The sequence below is a fragment of the Bacillus rossius genome, chromosome 13 (genome assembly GCF_032445375.1).
Source record: "Bacillus rossius redtenbacheri isolate Brsri chromosome 13, Brsri_v3, whole genome shotgun sequence".
Lineage (NCBI taxonomy): Eukaryota > Metazoa > Arthropoda > Insecta > Phasmatodea > Bacillidae > Bacillus > Bacillus rossius.
Genome location: NC_086340.1, coordinates 20,779,662 through 20,799,625, shown reverse-complemented (window position 1 = coordinate 20,799,625; position 19,964 = coordinate 20,779,662). Strand labels below are relative to the sequence as shown.

Genomic DNA, 19,964 nt, shown 5'->3' with positions numbered 1-19,964 from the left:
GGAGAAGCCGTACTCGTGTGACACGTGTTCTAGAGCATTTACTCAAAAATTTTTTCTGACAAAACATTTGTCGACCCATTCGAATGAACAACCATTTGTTTGTGAGTGTGGAACTGGTTTTCGTCAGAAAAAAGATCTTGAAAATCACAAGCTGAAACATTCCTGAGGAAACATTTTGTCTGTATTTTTTTAACGTACAATATCGCTAAAATAACTCTGCTGAAGATCATTTTCATGCACAGTATATTAGTTAAAAATTAAAGCTAGGTTTGGTGTAAAATTTGGTTTGGCATATGGCTTAACTATGTTTTTATGTACATACTGTATTTTATAATGCCATAATGCAAAAGCTGGGCCTTTTGATACAGATATTATTCTGTTTACATATAGGTACTAATATGTACACAATATATGTTCATCATCAGTTGCATTATAAATTTGTGTTTCTTTGGAAATGCAAGAAATTTGTGCTAATATGTCTAATAAACACATTTTTTTCTTAATTATTTTTATAGCTGAACTAAGGACATTTATATTAGTTGAGAATTGTTGGCATTGTAGGATAGATTTTATGTCTTGGTCTTGAATATTCTCCATTCACAAGTTCTTCCAACATTTGTGAAGTATTTTTGTGCTTTCACGAAAGAACTAATGCAGATTTTTGAAATTAAACTATTGACTGGACAAGAAAATAACACAACATATTTTTCAATTAAGAGGAGAAAAAAATCTACACATACACATAAATTTGTCAAGGAAACTTGTCAGTTTACCAAAATATTGTTTTATCATTAGCAATAGCAAATAATGATCACAATACTTTTATTTTTTTCCTTTCATTTTAAGGTTTTGCACAGCATTTGACGCTGAAGAGGATTATAAATGTTTGTTGGCCTTTCATGTACTCAAGTCTCAGCCGTACACCATACTTTCAGGAATTTTATTTTAATTTTTTAATGTTAATATTTTCAAATTTCCTGAGGTTGTTCCATTATATTAATTAGCACTACATATTATGCTTTATGGAAACATTTTCACAGGGTATGTGTTTAAACCTTTTTGCTATGTGTAAAAAGTTAAGCAGATATTCATTATTGTTTGACTAATTGCTTGATGGTCACCCACTAGTTCATTTTCTGTTCATTCAATTGGGCAATGCATAATTTCACAGTCACATTTAAAAATATTTCTTTAAGAATAAAAATTAAAAATTAGCAACAAAAAAAAAATTCAATTGTGGTGGGGGCAACCTAGCCTCAAGGGCTTTCTCTAGACCATAGTTTTCAAAGTGTGTGCCAGGGTGTGTTGCTGCTGGTATACCGGAGAAATGTGTGTCCAGATATAAAATATATATAGCTACTCTGTTATATCATTTTATTACGTATATACCACTCGTTTTGTTAACACATAATTTTATGTGTTATTTGAATGACTTCACAGGTTTTGCTTGAACAGTGATTTAGTTCAGTACAGGCGCAGTAGTTACACTGGATAAACTTAGGTATGTTTAATTTTTTTCTGTAATTTTTCAAATTAATTATCATAACATATTACTCAGAAATTTTTATATGTGTCTACAATTATTTGTAGGATTTGAAATGCACCCCGACTTAAAAAAGTTCGAGAACCGCTGCTCAACTTAACTGCGCTGGGAAAGTTCACACAGAACCAGGTCCCCTGGCTGAAATTCACTGGCTGCTAGGCCTTTGAATGTTTGGAATTTTCCCACAATCTTTTCAAAATGAAAAAAATAAGTGCAAATCGTCCTTCTTTACTTGTTCACTGTTTTTCTTTTATGTAGTGCATTATGCTCTAATAGTTTTTTAGTTACTAAAATGTAACTTTATAAAGTTAGGAGTTCCAGAAATTTAACCAGACATTATGCCGATAACTACTCTTAAAATGTTTTCACCTCAAAACTGTGTATACACATTCAACTTTTTTATATGTTTTTAATTTTACGAGTAAAAAAATATTTCCTTATGTGTTATTTTTTTTGGTTTGTTTATTATTATAGTGACTTCAGTTATAAAATATTAAGTTGCTATGAATTATTTGTGTCTCATAATATTATAACCCAACAATTTCAGTGTACATTACTGATTAGTTTATCAAATGTTACAAGCGGAAGTTTATGTAATGTGAAGTTATGATAGGTTGCTTTTAAAAAAATATATATATTACATGCAACTTCTTTTTCTTCTTTGTTTTTAGGGTTGAGCAGGTTTCGCCAATGCCGTCTCAATTCAGTGTAAAGGAATCCCTTGGCAGCGGAACTGTTGCACGCAAGCTCATGCTAAGAGAAGTGATCGCTTCCGGTCGACCACCTCCGACAACAAACTGTGTTCTTGTTGCGATAGATAAGAGTGGCGGTCGTGGCAGTCAGGTCGTGATAATAACTAAACATCCTGATCCAGCCGGCGAGGATGTCCGCGGGCAGGTGTTTACGGGTGATGGCGACAGCCCTCCGTCGAAACGCTGTGACGATAGTAAAGTTGTTTTGGTGTCGGACTCCGGAGCCGCCGGTGCTAGGCAGTCGCAGGGCAGTGCTGCGTCGCAGGCCTTCAGGTGCGAGGTGTGCCACACGTGGTTCAGCAGCCAGCTGAAACTGGCAGCGCACCGGATGGCCAGCCACGTCCACATGCCCCGGTGCAGGTACTGCGGCGAAGCATGCAGAGACGACGACCAGCTCGAAGCCCACCAGCTGCTGCACCACCGGAGAGACGCGCTCCGCTGCCCGGTGTGCGACGAGACTCTGTCCACGTTCAGAACGCTCAAGCTGCATTTCGGCGTCCACGCTGACACGGGTCTCAGGCTGTGCAACTTCTGCACCAGTGTGTTCTCAGACCAGAGCGAACTCGAGAAACACGAAATCACTCACCAGAATGAAAGGCCACATTTGTGCGAGACGTGCGGCAAGGCATTCCGCTACAGAAGTAATTTGTCGGATCACCGCAGCACGCATTTGGACGATAGCGTCGTTCGCAAGTTCGAGTGTGAGTTTTGTGGCTGTCTGTACAGAAGCAAAGCGATTCTGAAGAGACATCTTGCTTTGCATGTCAGTGAAGGTAAGAAAATGTATCACTGTGAAATTTGCGGGAAAGGATTTGCCGTCAGAGAACATTTGAAGGTGCACGTGAGTGTGCATTCTGACAGCAGACCTTACAAATGCACGTTATGTGCGAAATCATTCAAGTGGAAGAAAAATTTGAGGCTTCACCAGCGCTCTGTTCATGGCACAACGGCAGGTAAGCCGTGTGCTGAGGAACACAAGCGTAGTACCGCTCGCGTGCAGTGTGGTGTCTGTGGACAGTACATGGCGTCCAAGTGGAACCTTTATGTGCACATGAAACGTCATGATAACATCAACTTCTCAAAGTCTTCCTTGTGTCATATTTGCGGTAAGAGACTTTGCAACTTGCAAGCCATGAGTCGCCATTTAGACACACACGCGGGAATCAAACCGTTCAAGTGTGAAATTTGTTGCAAGAGCTTCAGCACGAAAATTAATCGCGATAATCACGAACGCACGCACACGGGTGAGAGACCATTCGGCTGCGATGTGTGCGGGAGACGTTTCGGCTCCAAATCCCACCTCCATAACCACAAGGTCGTCCACTCGGAAGAAAGACCTTTCGAGTGCTCGTACTGCGCGAAGACCTTCCGCCAGCGCGCTCACCTCAGGCTGCACATTCGTACGCACACTGGGGAGAAACCATATTCGTGTGCGACGTGCTCAAGAGCATTCAGTCAGAAAAATGATCTGACGAAACACGTGTTGACTCATTCAGAGGAGCGACTGTTTGTTTGTGAATGCGGGGTTAGTTTTCGTCAGAACAGAGACCTTAAAAAGCACAAAAAGAAACATACAGGCTCCTAATGAAATTTCATGTATTTGATTTTTACATAAATAGTAGTACTGTTAAATGTTATTCACATATATAATATATAAATATTTATTTAATTGTTAGGTTCAAGGGTAAAATATTTTGTGACAGATAGCAGAAAATGCTTTTATGTAACGTAGTTTCTGGCATATAAGACAAGGTACGCGTTTGGGGACACTTACTTGGCTTGGTGATGGAATTAGCAAAGATTTGCTTCTCCACATTCAATCTAAAAAAATTTTGGATTGCTGTTTATAAGGAAATAATGTGAATGGCGAGAAGCTTAAATTTTTTTTTGCTCCCATATAAGAATTGACAGCATTGATAGACAGGGATGATGATGGATGAGATTTTTTTTGCCCACTGGATTCTGAGGGGAAGAGTTGTTGCATAGCCTGGAACATGTTGACCAGTAGTTTCTTAAATAAATAGTAACTGGAGAAGGGGGGGTAGATCAGATGTAACTTAACGTATTTATAAATACTGCTGAATAGAAAAGGAGACTATCATAAAGTGAAGCAACAAACACAGAACCTTAACACTTGGAAGTTGTAATTGAGGATTCAAGATTAAAGAAGCATGCTCAAGCTAATAAATTATTTTGGAAAAATAAATATATATATCTCTTCCCCATCCTTCTTTATGCAACAGTAGGAGTATCGGCAGTGTGTGGCCGTGAAAAAGCAATTCTGTTTCGTAAAATGACATGTGGTTAGGTGAGTACCAGATTTAGGCTACTCAAATGAGCATATCTCGTCTTATATGCTGGACTTACTGAATTTTATGAAGCCTGAATGCCAAGGCTGGAGTTTTTGACACAGACATTCAGATCAAGCACATGGGCCTGATGAGGTTATATTTTTGATAAAAGTTCCATATTACGTATCCAAGTTTATCCCTTCGTCCTGATGGCATGATCATGTATACATTGAACCTGTGGTACATGATTCTTGCTGTTTTAATTTAGTACCTTGAAAGATCCTGGACAGAACAATATGATAATGTAATGAATAATCACCTTAGGTTGAATGTGATAAAAAAAATTTCCATAAAGCCTGGCATAATTTGTTTGTATTTTGATATTGGAGTTTTGGTTTGGCCAGCAGAAATTTGTCTGCGTGCCACCTGTTGAGAAGACCTGCTTTAGACATAGCAAGCTGTGCGTTGTGTGAACTGTGAGTTATGTAAATAGTTTTTTTTTTTTCAAATGCAAGACAAAAATTTGTACAAACATATTTGGGTAAAAATATTTTATCTCTCTTTTGTTTACATATTTTAAAGGTGAACAGTGGATTTTTGTCAGTAAAGAAAATTTTTTTTGTTACTATAACTTTGTTTTATCAATTTTGTGTTTAATTTTGCCCATTTATAGTTTCTTCTTATATGTTTAGCCCTTTGCAAAAAACCCAAGCTTCATATATATATATATATATATATATATATATATATATATATATATATATATATATATATATATATATATATATATATATATATACGCGCACACACACACACACACAAAATTTTGTTTTAAGGCTTGAGATAAGTCAAAGTAGAACTCAGTTTACACACATGCTTCTAGAAACTATGACCTAGTAAAATAATTATTTAAAAAAAATTAATTACCGTGATTTAAAGCAGGTATGCTTAAATCTGCTTAGAATAAAGATATGTGTTACAATACAAAAACAATAGGCTGGCAATTGAAATATTCAACTGATGCTGGAATTAAAATCAGAAAGATATCTGTGTGCCAGACGTTCTTAAACATGTCACCGATAAGGCGATAAGTCAGATAACCTATTGACAGGAAATGCTAACATTTATCATCTTCTCATTCATTCATAATTTTTGGATTGCTAATGCATAGTGTTCGTGTTTTTTTTTCCTGCCCTAACAGCACATGAATTAAATTAATTTTTGCAATGGGGAGGATTGACTAAAAGCATTTTAATGAACAAAACCCATTGCTGGTTTATTCTATTTCTATAAGAGAAACCTCTAAAATAGATAAAAGAAAAATATCAAATATCCAAACACACAGAAAACGAGTCAAAATCTGCTGAAGTTAAATGTTAACTGCAAAGGCAGCACAGAGAACTTCGTGGAAGGAATCATTCAGAAAACAATATCCAGAGATGAAACCAAACAGATATTCTGGACAATACGACAAAGAAAGCACTGACGAACAAACACAGTAGGTCTCCTTAGACAAAACAGTTGCGTTTTGAATACTGTCATCTGTTCCAGTCATCAAGCACAAACTGACTGATGGCGGACACTGGAAATATAGGGGTCTATATGTGTTTGACCCTCTTATCACAGGCAAGGCACTTACTTGATTGGATGCACACCTAATAACTTATGTTATTGGCTGGTGTCTTGCTCAGTGCTACCAAGTATTATTGATTTTCAGTAATTATTACTGATTTATACGTCCAGTTATGGAATTACTGAATGTTGTTTATGTATTATGAAAATAAAAAATAACTTAATTGCATGTTGGTTCCTTTATAACGTTCGCTTTACGTGTAATTTATTGCATCCATAAATGTAATTACTGATGGGTGTGCCTGGAAGTTGGCAGCACTACTTGCTGCCAGGTTTGTTGGTTTGCAGTTATTGTGGTAAATAAGGTTGTCTTTAAATTTTTTTTCAATTCCGTACTTTGTAACCTGATTACATTATTAATTATTACAACAGATGCTGATTCCTTTTGTTTTCTTTTAATTGGGCGTGGAGTATCATTGTCCCAGAGTATTTTATGGCTACTGTCCCAGGCATGTTCGGCAAGTCTTGATTTTTGAGCTTCACCCTTCTTTATGTTGCTTTTGTGCCCTATAATGCATGTTGATATAGCTCAGCCAGTTTCTCCAATGTACATGCGTCCAAGTACAGTGTAAATCAGCAATGGCGTATGTCCATGAAAATGTCTTAAAATCTTATTGACTTAACTTTACGAGCACTGACTAGGTACCCTGATGGTTTGGAGTCCACTAGTATCATGTAGGTCCCGTCTTCGTAAGCCTCTGTGCATGGTAAAATGGTAAAACGTTGTAAAACCTTTTCATATAGCCAGCAGAATCATTTTTGCTGCCCAAGTAAATGACTGGAGCAGGATTGTGTGAACTTTTGATCTAGTCTGAATGATGCCTTGGTCTGTGCCCTCAGACCATCTTAAAACTTACACGTTGCGTGAAGTATATGATTAACAGTTATGAATGATGGTTTCAAGATGATTAATATTTCTGAGTAGATTCATGCTAAAGAAACAAACTTTAAAAATGAACAGCTTTGTAAAAATTCCTTTTGATTGATGCTCGTGTGCTCAGTTTTAAAAATGAAAGTACATAGCTTGAACATAAATACCAACATGAGTTACATATCATGTGCAATGTTTATCATCGTGCTAATAAATATGAAAGCTTGGATGTTTATCACTGAGACACCGCAAGAACGCATACATCTATTTGCTTTGGGTTGCTGCTTAAACATGCTTAGATACAGTGGTGAAATTGTGGTATGATTTGGCACAAAGTGAACACACCTGATCTCTAAATCAAAGACACTGTTATACTTATGTATTTCACAACCAAACTAAAAATGAAATAAGACAGTCCTGAAATTGTATTTCCTCGACATCATTTGGAAACAAATAAACACTTGAGTTGCAAAATTTTAGTGATTATAACATTGACAGAAATTTACAATATTCAAATAAGATGACAGAATATTAACCTATCTCAGTTTGACATCTTGTACTGTGATTTGACTTTGCTAGTGATTTCTGTAGTCGTGGCCTAAAATGCCAAATAGCAAAATTTATTAAGTAGTGCTCAAAGACTTGACATTAATGATTGTCAAAGTTGTGATGAAACTTGCAAAAGTACTCATTGATAGAGCTTGATATTCAGCTTCCACAGGACGTCAGAGGCATGCACCTCAAATGTACGCAAGACGACAGTCAAACACAGAACAACTATGTGTCAATTTAAAAAAAAAAAGTTCAAATTTGAAGCAGTAAGTCTCATCTAGATGACACTGAGGGAAATAGATTTAACCAGTCTTGGATCCTTGATGTAGTTGGCATTATATTCCAGAAGTTTCTTGAATGGGTAGGTATTTTCGACCTGCACCAAATTTGTGTTAATATTAGCCAAACTTCCTACTTCCTGTGCTCCAATGAATAGCAGAAACCTTTTTTTTTTACCGATGGCTTAGGCTAGCCTGTGGCTTCGATACTATGCTTGGAGTGGTCCTTTCCGTATAGGACTCCGTCTTGGCTCTTGCCCTTCTCCCAATACCTAGCTCAAACTCCCTGCTAAGCCAACAAGAATTGTACTAAGACTTACCAACACTAAGCTGCCAGTACTAGAATTGTGTTGGTAAGAAATACTCTTCAAAAACATACATAAAAATAACATGATGTGGACATAAATTATAGAATAATTACCAGATAGTTATCTTACAAATGTAGACAATTCCATCTTCAATCAACATTAAAATAAACAAACTTACTCTGGGTTAAACTGGGAGAGTTTACAAGAAATTAAAATAAATAAAATAGTAAATTGCATCTAGATCAGTTGTGAAAAATATTTAATGAGAGTAATTTAATAAAAGAAACACTGTCTGTATAGTGATACAGATAAATACAAAGACAATCACATCAGAATGCTTTGTGACAAAATGAAAATCAAACTCATCAATGACGGTTACCCCACAGAAGTAGGTGGCCCTTGACTTTTGGGTAGAAGTATGATTGTAGAATGATGATGCTGATCCGAGCGCAGTCCATAGAAAGTGCCTTGGAGCGGGAGACTTAGAAAAAATACACTTATTTCATATTTTTATAATTTTTTTCGTACCATTTTTTATATAAAATATTTTTTTTTGAGAGGTTAGTTAAAAACTTGATTGAGGTGTCATATTTTACTCACCTTAAGGTGTATTTTAGGGTCAAAGATAAAGATCTTTACCTTGAGGTTTGAATTTTTTTTTTTCCTTATGTCACATTTAAACTTTTCAAGCCACTGTTATTTTTGTGGAATAAAATAAGAAATTTTTCCTGAAAATTGGAAATTTTCGTTCAGAAAAAAGGTAAAATTTGTGACAATTTGAGTAATTTTTGCATAAGAGTGGGAAAGTTTTACACCTAAATCTGAAATAGTGGATGTCCATTGACCTACGTCTTGCACTACACGAATGCTGTCCTAAAGCTCTCAATTTCTCACTGAGGCTGTTATTTCCCTTCGCTGTTCTACCGGCAACTGAATCCCAGGGGTAGCGATTTCACCTTGTGTAACACAGCGACAAGAGCTTGTGCCCATATTAATTACATATATATTTTTTTAAATTTTCTTATATTTTATTATGACTTCGACCAGGTGGTCCCCTGGTTAGCTTTTAAGCAGATTAATTTCCGTTGGCTTTTTTAACTTTTTAATTGTTTCTGATTTTATACATTGTGTTTACCTGTGTGTAAATTACGTGGCAATAAAATCCTTCTTACCAAATGCCCGTGAGTACTTGATTCGCTCGACCGTGTGTGTACCTGTCCAGGGACAGGCGTGCGGGACGTCTAAAGAGCCCCTTGACGACCGTGGACCAGTATAAGTAGTAGCATGCTCGCTGCTTTGAGTGAGCTAGCATCGTGTGTAAAAACAAAGGAGAAATGAGGCATAGCACCCACACGGGCCATGTCACGGCCCTGTGGTAAAGTGTTCAGCCGGGTCCACGTGGTGGCACCCAGGTTAATGACAAATATGTGCATTTCCCGTTGCATCAAGGCTTTATAATCTATGGCGTGTAGTAAGAAACCAAAAATTTTCCTGGAATGATTTTGGAAATTGATGGCCGGACCAGAATTTTAACAAATATCCTCAAGAACATGCGAGTTTAGCGACTTAATGTGCCATCCCTCTTCATTTGAATTTTTGACTCATCATATCAACTGAAAAATCAGCTATTAAACATAATAAATAGAATATAGAAGCAAATTTTAATTTTAAAAAATTGTGCACAACTGGGTCAATCTCTGGTAAAAGGTACCAATTCATATTTTGGCCATTTTCACTTTATCCTATTCAAAAGGAAAGGAATCAAATAGAGTTCTCTACACTGTATTGGACTAACATTAAGCTTTGAATATTACATAAATACATAAGTAAGATAATTTGTTCCTCTTGTAAAAAGACAATTATGACTTGTTATTGCAAAATGCAATAACATGAATAGAAGCAAGAGCCTTGTCAGATTCCCTCACGCATCATCCGCCATCCCCTCTTGCAGCATGGCAGGAGGGGTGTCAGACATAACTGTTACGCTCAACTCCGTCTTACACAGACACTTCAGATAACTGTGGTCTCAGATTATGAAAACCTAATTTCATATCCCAATTAATCTGATGAAAACTCATACAAATACTTTTAAAATTATTTTCAAAATTATTCTGTACTTGCAATTTTGAGGTACTGTAATGGAATCCTTTGATCCCATTAGTATGAATAAAATTAGTTCATTATAGTATCAGAATCCATTCCTAACAGTTTATATAGTTTTGTATTTATTTGCTCTTTATTTTCTGTTTTTTCTTGTCAAGCAATGATATAAATGGAACATACCCAGCAATGAAGGATTTGAAAATATTAAATCAGGTTTTCCTTATGAAAAAATTTAAGAATTATTTTCTGTAATTCAAGTCTCACAATTATGAAATCATAACTGAGCTTGACATGATTTAACATAAGTAGCTATGAAGGAATGCAGTGTACTTTAAAGAAAAAGTTTTTGAAAATGTTACAGGTAGAGTTAAATAAATGGCTGTCAAACATTTACATTTTTGTACCAATAGATGGTTGCAAATATTTTCAAATAATGTTTCTGTAAAACTATTATTTTTAAAATTTCTAGTAAATTCAAATTCACTTTTATTTATAAAAGGTCTGTGCTTTTGTTTTTTGTGCCATCTAATTTAAAAGAGTTGCATTATACCCAATAAATACAGTGTACATAACTCAAACTAATTTATCACGTGTTACAAGCAGAGGTTTGTGTAATGTGTATTAATGATTGGCTTCTTTTAAGAAAAAGGGATATTACATACAACTTCTTTTTCTTCTTTGTTTTTAGGATTGAGCAGGTTTCACCAATGCCATCTCAATTCAGTGTGAAGGAATCCTTTAACAACAGAACTGTTCTACGCAAGCTTTTGCCAAAGGAAATAATCCCTTCGAGTCTGCCACCTCCAACAACAAACCGTGTTCTTGTTGCGATAGACGAGAACTGCAGTCCTCGGGATCAAATTGTAATAATAACGGAATATCCTGACGTTGCCGGTGCGGAATTCATTGGGCAGGCGTTACCGGATGGAGGTCCCGATGACGGCGACAACTCTCTCACTACGCTCAGTGGAGATGGACAAGTTCTCCCGGCGTCCGACTCTGAGGCGAGCAGCGACGCTGCGTCGCAGGCCTTCAGGTGCGGGGTGTGCCACACAGTGTTCTCCGGTCAGCAGGAACTGGCATCGCATGTGCATCGGTGCAAGTACTGCAGGGAAGTGTGCAGCGACAGCGACCAGCTTGAAGCCCACCGACTACTGCACCAAAGCGACAAACATCGCTGTCTGGTGTGCGACAAGACACTGCCGACGTTCAAGATGCTCAAGTTGCATTTCATCATCCACGCCGACACGGGTCTCCGGCTGTGTAACTTCTGCAACAGTGTGTTTTCAGACCAGAGCGAACTCGAAAAGCACAGAGCCACTCATCAGAATGATAGACCGTACGTGTGCGAAATGTGCGGCAAGGCCTTTAACCAGAGAACAAATTGGGTGGATCACCTTAACACACATTTGGGTGTTAAGTTTCAGTGTGAGTTTTGCGGTAGTCTGTACTCGAGTAGAAATAATTTAAAGAAACATCTTGCCTTGCATATTAATGAAGGTAAGACAAATTATGTATGTGAGATTTGTGGGAAAGGGTTTGTTAATAAAAGATACTTGAGAATGCATGGGAATGTACATTCTGACAGCAAGCCTTACAAATGCACTAAATGCAAAATTGCATTCAAATGGAAGAAAAGTTTGAATAGTCACCGGCATGTTCACGATGAAGCGGCAGAGAAGCGCTGTAGAGAAGACAAGCGAAGATCAGCTAGTGTGCAGTGTGACATTTGTGGCCAATACCTAGTATCCAAGTGGAACCTTTACCAGCACAAGAAACGTCACGATAATCCCAGTGTTAAACATCACAATCATAAAAAAAAATTAACTCAATCTTCCTTGTGTCACATTTGTGGTAAGAGAATACGCAGTCTTAAAAGTGAGATTCATCACTTCAACATGCATGCAGGAATAAAACCATTTGAGTGTTCAATTTGTGGCAAGAAATTTACCTCAAAAATTAGCCGAGAAAACCACAAACGCACACACACAGGAGAGAAACCATTTATCTGTGATGTTTGCGGAAAATGTTTCAGTTCTAAAAAACGTCTTTACATTCACAGTCGCATCCATTCAGATATCAGGCCTTATAAATGCACGTATTGTGAAAAGAGCTTCCGTCGCCAAACTCATCTTGTTTGTCACATTCGAACACACACTGGAGAGAAACCGTATTCGTGTGAGATATGTTCGATGTCATTCCGACAAATAAATAATAGGGCAAAACACATGTTAACTCATTCAAATAAGCAACCATTTGTTTGTGAATGTGGGGTTAGTTTCTGTCAAAAAGAAGGCCTTCATAAACATAAAAAGAAGAATAAGGAAATAGAAATACCCGTCCTTGAAGATGTATCTTGTATCTAATATCTGTATAGGTTGCATAAAAAAAAATACCAGCCAAACTGTGGGTACATCCGTAAATTATACTGTTCAACACTAGAGCTGTTACTATGTACAAGAAATACACTGGATCTTTGTTATGTGGAATGCAGTTTTGACATTGCATGGGACTATTTATTGACCCTATCTTCTTCTGCTCAGCCTCGTTTAAAGAACGGACCATGCTTTCTTGAACATGTAGTCAGATGTCCCATTAGCAATACAGGATGTGTACTCACTATTGTTTGTACATCCTCTATTGGCTGGCGACCACTGAATAGATATATGTAAGTGGACCAATGCATTGGCCTCCATTTAGCTCTCATGTAGATCTGCTAGACTCATTTGTACCTAAGTGCATTTGAAAAACTCTGTGTATACAACAACCTTGGTGCAAGATGCTAAAAGTCTGCGTGACCATATTATGGATACCTGGCAAACAGTCTGCACAGATCTTAGGTTACTTGAGTGCATTTGGCATTATTTTTAATGTTGTGTGGACTTGCACTCACAGACATTTGGTACATGTGTTTCGAGACAGCTACTGGTGATGTTAGCTATTTCCTATGCTATGCTTACGTATGTTTTTACAATGGTTATTGTACTTGTGCTTTTGCCCTTATTTGCACATTACAGGTTTCAATTTAATTGTGTATATTAACAAAATGGCATTATAACAGGGATCCATTGTATCTTGTTCATGGTGATGGCTCTAACAATGAACGGAAGCGTAAGGAGTAACCCGAGTTCAAACCTCAATTAAATTTAATTTTTGCCTCTTCTACATGCCCTGCATATGTACCCACAGTTTCGATGCACATTTTAGGTACAACCTACAGTAATAAACTTTGTAATAGAAAATTAACTGAATTTTTAAATCTTAGCACACAAATGCTATGTTGTGTTCACACTGTATCTTGAATTATTTTCATGGACCTTTGAAATATATTTTGTAAAAATTCACATGAAAATATGTTAATTATAGAATTGAAAATGAAGTGTGTTCCTAAAAAACTTCTCACCAGACACACGAAAAATATATATATATTATTATTTTTTTCGTGTCCGGTGAGAAGTTTATATATATATATATATATATATATATATATATATATATATATATATATATATATACACACACACAGTGAAACCCTGATTATCCGTTTTCCAATGGACCATGAGTAAAAAACGGATAATCCAGGAAATCCTACAATGTGGGAACACACTCTAAAGTTACCAAATGCACAATGTATGTACTATTGCAAAAACTTTCAGTGAATCAGTTAGGTATTTCCATAAACTGACACCAGCAGCACACTGTATATACACTTTTCATGGGGACAAAGTAAAAAAGTGTAAAAAGCGGGAAAGTGTAAATAAAGGGAAAAGTAAGAAATACGTTAAAGTTAATTAAAGTACAGTCGCATCCTGCAGCGTTCATAACAAATGCGGGCTACATTACACATACGCATTGCACCACAGTAAAAAAATTTTAAATAAAAGGCCCGCAAATTGTACATTCACCGTCAATAGCGCGCCGTGCGCGGAGAAAGGTCATCGTACTCAATCAGCTGTTATGGCGCGACGTACCCGCCGGCTGGCTCTCTCTGTTGTCTGAGCTGCGCGTGCGCAGTATAACTCACTCTACGCTCCGCCCAGACTCGTGACGTTCCATCAGCAGTCAGCCAATAGATGCGAGCTTAGCGGAAAAAAATATAAGCTCCACCTCCCGTGTACCAGTTTTGTCCAGTTCTAATACCAGTTTATTGGTATACGCACCAGTTTTCTCGCTGCCGTGACGTGTTCAAGTTTACGTTCACCTTGATTTCTTGATACCAATAATTAATTATTTACGATCCCCAGATATAAATGGTTAGTTTAAAAAATATGCGTCAACTGTACAATACTTCCTAAATTATAAAATACGTTTAAAACAGTTACCAAGACTCCGCTCATTTTATCTAGTGAGGTTTATGTCTCGTACCAGTATTTCGGCTAAGTTGTGACATAAATATAGTAACAGAACGTTTATACATTCGTGAGTTTACGTTTTTCCAGAGTACATTTTAGATTGCCTCCTGCTACAATTACTCGGACTTTTACACGCCTAGGCTTAAATTATTATATGTTTAGAAATAAAAGCAACTTTTCATGTTATAAAATATGTTTATTTTGCGATTTAAAATGTTCACTGCCGACTATAAAAGTTACGTTTTTCACAATGTTTTTAGGCCTACTATCGTTGTTACGTGATGTAAATAGCGGGATGGATTAGATTTTTGAGATGTAACTCGCGTGAAAGTATTGTATTGGATTAAATGGGAACCAAACGGGACCTGAAGAATATAGTGCAAATAACGGGAAAACGTAAATAACGGTAACGTAAATAAGGGGTTTGACTACTTCCTTAATTTTTTTAAATGAACAAAATGTGCCATCCACTGGGATGTTTGATTCCCGAACTTGCTGGAACCAAGAAAACAAAACTTTCTCAAGCTCACTGTATTTCGACTGTCTTGCCATTTTCCGTTTTTTTGAAGACTGGCCGAACTGACTTGCTTGTTTCCGAATCTCATTTCTTCTAGCGAAGATAGAATTAAGAGTCGATGGAGGAATACCATAGCGCTTTGCCAAATCAACCCGTTTTTCGCCTGGATTTTTTTCAACGGCATTTATAATTTCTAAACGCTCTTTAATGGTTTTAACCTCTTTTGTAGGCCGATACATATCAATGAACCTTTACAAATTTCACACGTGCATTAGAGTTAAATGCGTAAAGCTAATTTACCGTAAACAAGGAAAATCTCGCGCATATACGGCCGGCCACGGAAACGCTAGGATGAACAATTTCGTCTATGTTTCTCGCAGGATTTCACTGCCGCTAAATAGAAACGTGTTTACGTTGGGCTAGTTGTACGGGAGACCTAAGATGCACATAAAGTTTGGACCCTACCCGAACTTACCCGAACAATTCACCTTCGGCCAACTTCGGGATTTGTTTAATTTTTGCGCGGGAAAAATGAAATATAGTGAAAACATGGCCCACGAAGATAGTGATAGTGAAATAGCAAAATTGTTTACAAAACGTTTTGAAAATGAACCTAATCACATCTTTGGGTATTTGGACTCAAAAGAGGCTTTTAAAAAGTTTACAGATGACTTAATAAAATTAGGTCATTCCTACTGTGTCTGGAACAGTAATCATTCCACAGCTGGTAAAGATTATTTTAATTAACACCAGTTTAATAAATGTATTTATATATTAATAGAAAGAGAGTTGAGATTTTTGTGAAATGTGGTAAATGGATTTTCCAGGAGGGGGCTGTTTGCACTTCAAAGTTTTTTTCTTCCAAAATTCGATTTCTGTTTCTTGTTAATGGGCTGGTCAATAATTAATGGTTTTCGTTACCCAAAATTACTTCAAGCATAGCTGTCACGGTCAAGACAATGCCTCAAATCCCGCAAATTCTCAAACTCTACATGTTTGTGTTTGCCTTGCACGACAACAAATTGTCAACAAATTTCTACTGCATTACAATTTTACTGCACTACTCTTTTACAGATGATCCAAAAATGTATTTCCAGTACAAGCAGGGAAAGTTAGCTAATGTCCTTTCCATTGATTTCTTCGGCTCACCATTCACAGAGGAGAAATACCTTTACATGGTCCCAACTATCGACACACGAAAGAAACTGTTGACCAACTGGTAAATTGTATAAGCAATTATGTGTGTATTAAGCTCGGTTTTACATAACAAATATGGTAATTGTTTCGTATCCCGTATCCAAGTTTATCCCTCGATCCTGAGTTCATGATCCTGTAAATATTGATCCTATGGCATATAATGCTTCCTGTTTTAATTTAGTATGTCAAAAAAACTCTTAATATAACAATTTTATCTTAAATTTTTAGAAACACTTAAAAACGGTTTACAATTTTTTTTATTTTTTATTTCTTAAGTAAATAAATATAATATCTATGAATTTGGTTCCTTTTAGTACAATTCAGAACATACTACATTTCAACTGACATCATCATGTAGTATCTTGGCCTACTGAATTTATTTAACCTTGGATTACACAAACTCTGTTGGCCAAATAACTTATAGTTACTTTTCTTTTTTGCAAAGATTACTGGATTCGTTTCTCCTCATTAGTTATTGTCCATACAGGTAGACAGTTTGGACAAAAGTTTATCTTTTAGGATTTAGGCCAAGTAGACCACAGGAGAATCACCTGGTGGTAGAATGTAAAGTGTAATACACTTTGTAAGAATAGGGTGACAGTAATGCCAGTATAGAAATAATACAGAAATTTCTAAGAAATATACAGTCTGCTTTCTCACCAAAGAATGGAATTATTTATGAAAATAGGCATTAACATTGAGTATTTTTTCAGGGTTGCTACACATTTTTTAAAATGAAATTCCCTGACTTTCCCAGGTTTTCGAGTCCATTAGAGAATTTTCCAGACCATCACATATGATGGTAATCGTGTTCAGTAATTTATTTCAGAAGTTCTTAAACTGCAATTTTTTTCCCAGCATGTAAGCTGCACGACTAATTATTATTTTTGTAAGAGAAGTCATTCCAGAAAGTGACTAGTTAGAGCTTGTTTTCCCAATTTGCTATGAAGCAGTGTCTTTTTTTAAAAAAATTAGAAGGAACAAACCCTATCTGTAGTACATGGTGATAATTCAGGACCATTGTGAGTTGAAGGTTTAAGTAAAAATACAAACAGTAGTTTTTAAACTAACCAATATTATTAAATAGATAATAATGAAATAATCACATAATCAAGGCATGCCATGGAAGTTATAAGAATTTTAACATTGCCCACATCAATTAGTCGAATTCGCCTAATTATTGATCACAAGGTACATCAGCATCATGCTATTTCAAGATCAGGCCGTATCAATTAGTTTAAATAACATGACACAAGGTCTATTGTGGATTGTTAAATGCAGTTTTATCTGTCATGACAGAATTAAAAATTATAGGAGGAAGTAACATAACTTGAAAAATTTATATTTTAACAGCATGAGAGAAAGTGTGTGTAAAGTAAATTCCAGATATCTTTGTGATTTCCTTGACTTTCTCAGTGTACATGGAATTTCCTGACTTATCCCTGTTTTCAAGGTTTGCCCTGACTGTAGCAACCCTGTTTTTGAAGGTGAACATTAATCTCGTGCCATTTTATTATTTAATCAGTAACATCCCTGCCCAAAATAACATCCATATATATTTCCTAACTGTTTGTTTTAGTTTATGTAGACAGTGGGTGAATGTATCTTGAAAGTAACATTTTTTCTACCAACCTATACCACATAAAATTTTACATGTTGTATTAAAATCTGTGTGTACAGTTCAGAAAGAAATTAATATTCACAGACAGCATAACTTATTGTTATTGTATTACCGTCAGTATTATGTATTGTGTACCTTAAGTAGGCTTCTTGCCTAATTAAATGAAAACTGTTTAAATAATAATTTATGTATCTGAAATAATCTGTCCCTTTGCAGTCCCTGTTCATAAATACATTTCCTTAGTCCATGCCATGCTATGGCCCCTCTTTGCTTATAGAAAGATAAGCTTTCAATATTAAAATGTAAAATAATGGATTATGAAGGTCTGGCAAAAAAAATCTTTGTACTTTATTTCCTGTACAAATGACAGAATTATTTTCCTGTATGAAACACTTAAACCTTCTTTGACAAATTGTTCACATTTGTAGCATTGGAGATGTTACTGACATGTTGAAATAAAAGGTTGTAAAAATACACTTCCTTTTTTATTCCACAAACCTATTTTTATTCCAACTTTCTTAATAACTATCAATTAAATGACACAAAAAAAACATTCTGCGTGCAATGAAAAAAGCATAGTTATAATGAGTATAATTAATATAAATTCTTCTTTTCCATGGAGTGTCCAAGGGGTTTACTGTAAAGCTAATGGTCTCATTTCTTCTCATGCCTGCAACAAAAGGTACACAATTCTTAATTTTCATGGGTGTCTAAATAATTTAATATTTAAGTCATGATTCTAATTTATTCACATGCCTGCAACAAACAGAAGCAATTTACAAGTACTGAGTATGTCATAATAAGTCATACAAATGGCACTAGGGAGGCAGGCAAAGTGAATAACAGAAACTGTATAAGAAAAAAGTAATGTTTATGGCAACATAATACACACCAGGTGGTAAACACTACATTTCGTATGGTAAATTTAGGTATACCTTGATATGCTCAATACTTTAGGTATCTTATTTAACAGACATTTTTCTACATCTATTCACTCCTTTCTCTATTTTTTTCCCCAAAGACATCAAAAAAAAAATTTCAAACATTCTGTTATGCAAAAAAAATCAAATTATGCATCAAAGAGAGTGTTTTGTATTGTAATAACAGTAATGTAATGGCAAAAAATAGCACCTACACAAATTAATTCTCAAAAATATACAAATTTGCTTGTAACAAAATAGTTACAGCTCTTTTGTTTCTCAGGTATGTAGAAAGTATTTCAGAGTTAAAGGCTTTTAAAAACATGTAAAAAAAATAATGAAAACAATAATGTATGTTTATTAATGGACTTTTTAACTTGGAATTTATCTCCAATGGATCGGAGGGCAGAATGTTATTTCTGCAGGAATGAAAATTATTTGTAATTTGTATTCATAATTTATTTTCTTCACAATTGGAGCAAAACAATTAGCATGAAAGTGCAGATGAAGCAGATATTTTGATACCGGTAAGCAGAGCGTAAAATGTTTGGTCAGAAAAAATGTAGGGGGAAGATATGACATCACTGAAATTGACCAATGATTACAAACTTGGAGAAACAAAGAGAAACATAGTATGTAATATTAAGAGTGAAATGCTGAATATTGTCAAGAATGTACTTAATAAAATCTTGTAAAATTAAAAAAAAAAAAAAAAAAAAAAGTAATGTATTCTAGTACCCGAAAATGATACGTTGCAAAATCTTCAAATATCAAAATTTTAATAGGCCCACTTACTTGAATAATCCAGCCCTGGGTAAAATTTTCGGGTCGCAGCTTTACCGTAAATAAAAAAAATAAAATTTGGATAGTATGTTTCTTTAAACAGTAAAGACGTTCCTTTACTTACCCCGAAAACGGTGTTTCTAAATTAAAGTTGGTTTTTGAGAAATCACCGTTTATATGTTACATTACAATGCCTGTGCACTGACTCAGCTGCCGCTATGTTTTGCTTTCCCGTGTGTGTCTA

The 19,964-nt window shown here is 35.7% G+C and overlaps 1 protein-coding gene across 3 annotated transcripts in view; it reads left to right on the top strand.

The window, feature by feature from the left end:
* LOC134538331 (zinc finger protein 883-like) overlaps positions 1-18,491 on the top strand; it is a 31,221-nt gene extending 12,730 nt beyond the window's left edge. For 2 of the 3 annotated variants that reach the window (XM_063379551.1, XM_063379550.1), the window contains exon 6: positions 11,019-18,491. In XM_063379551.1, the coding sequence (XP_063235621.1) occupies positions 11,019-12,696 (1,678 nt within the window). In that variant the 3' untranslated portion in view covers positions 12,697-18,491. Of the gene's footprint in view, positions 1-2,214; positions 5,230-11,018 lie in introns of those variants that run through there. The other variant, XM_063379552.1, reaches the window with a different exon arrangement.
* Positions 18,492-19,964: the final 1,473 nt, after the last annotated feature.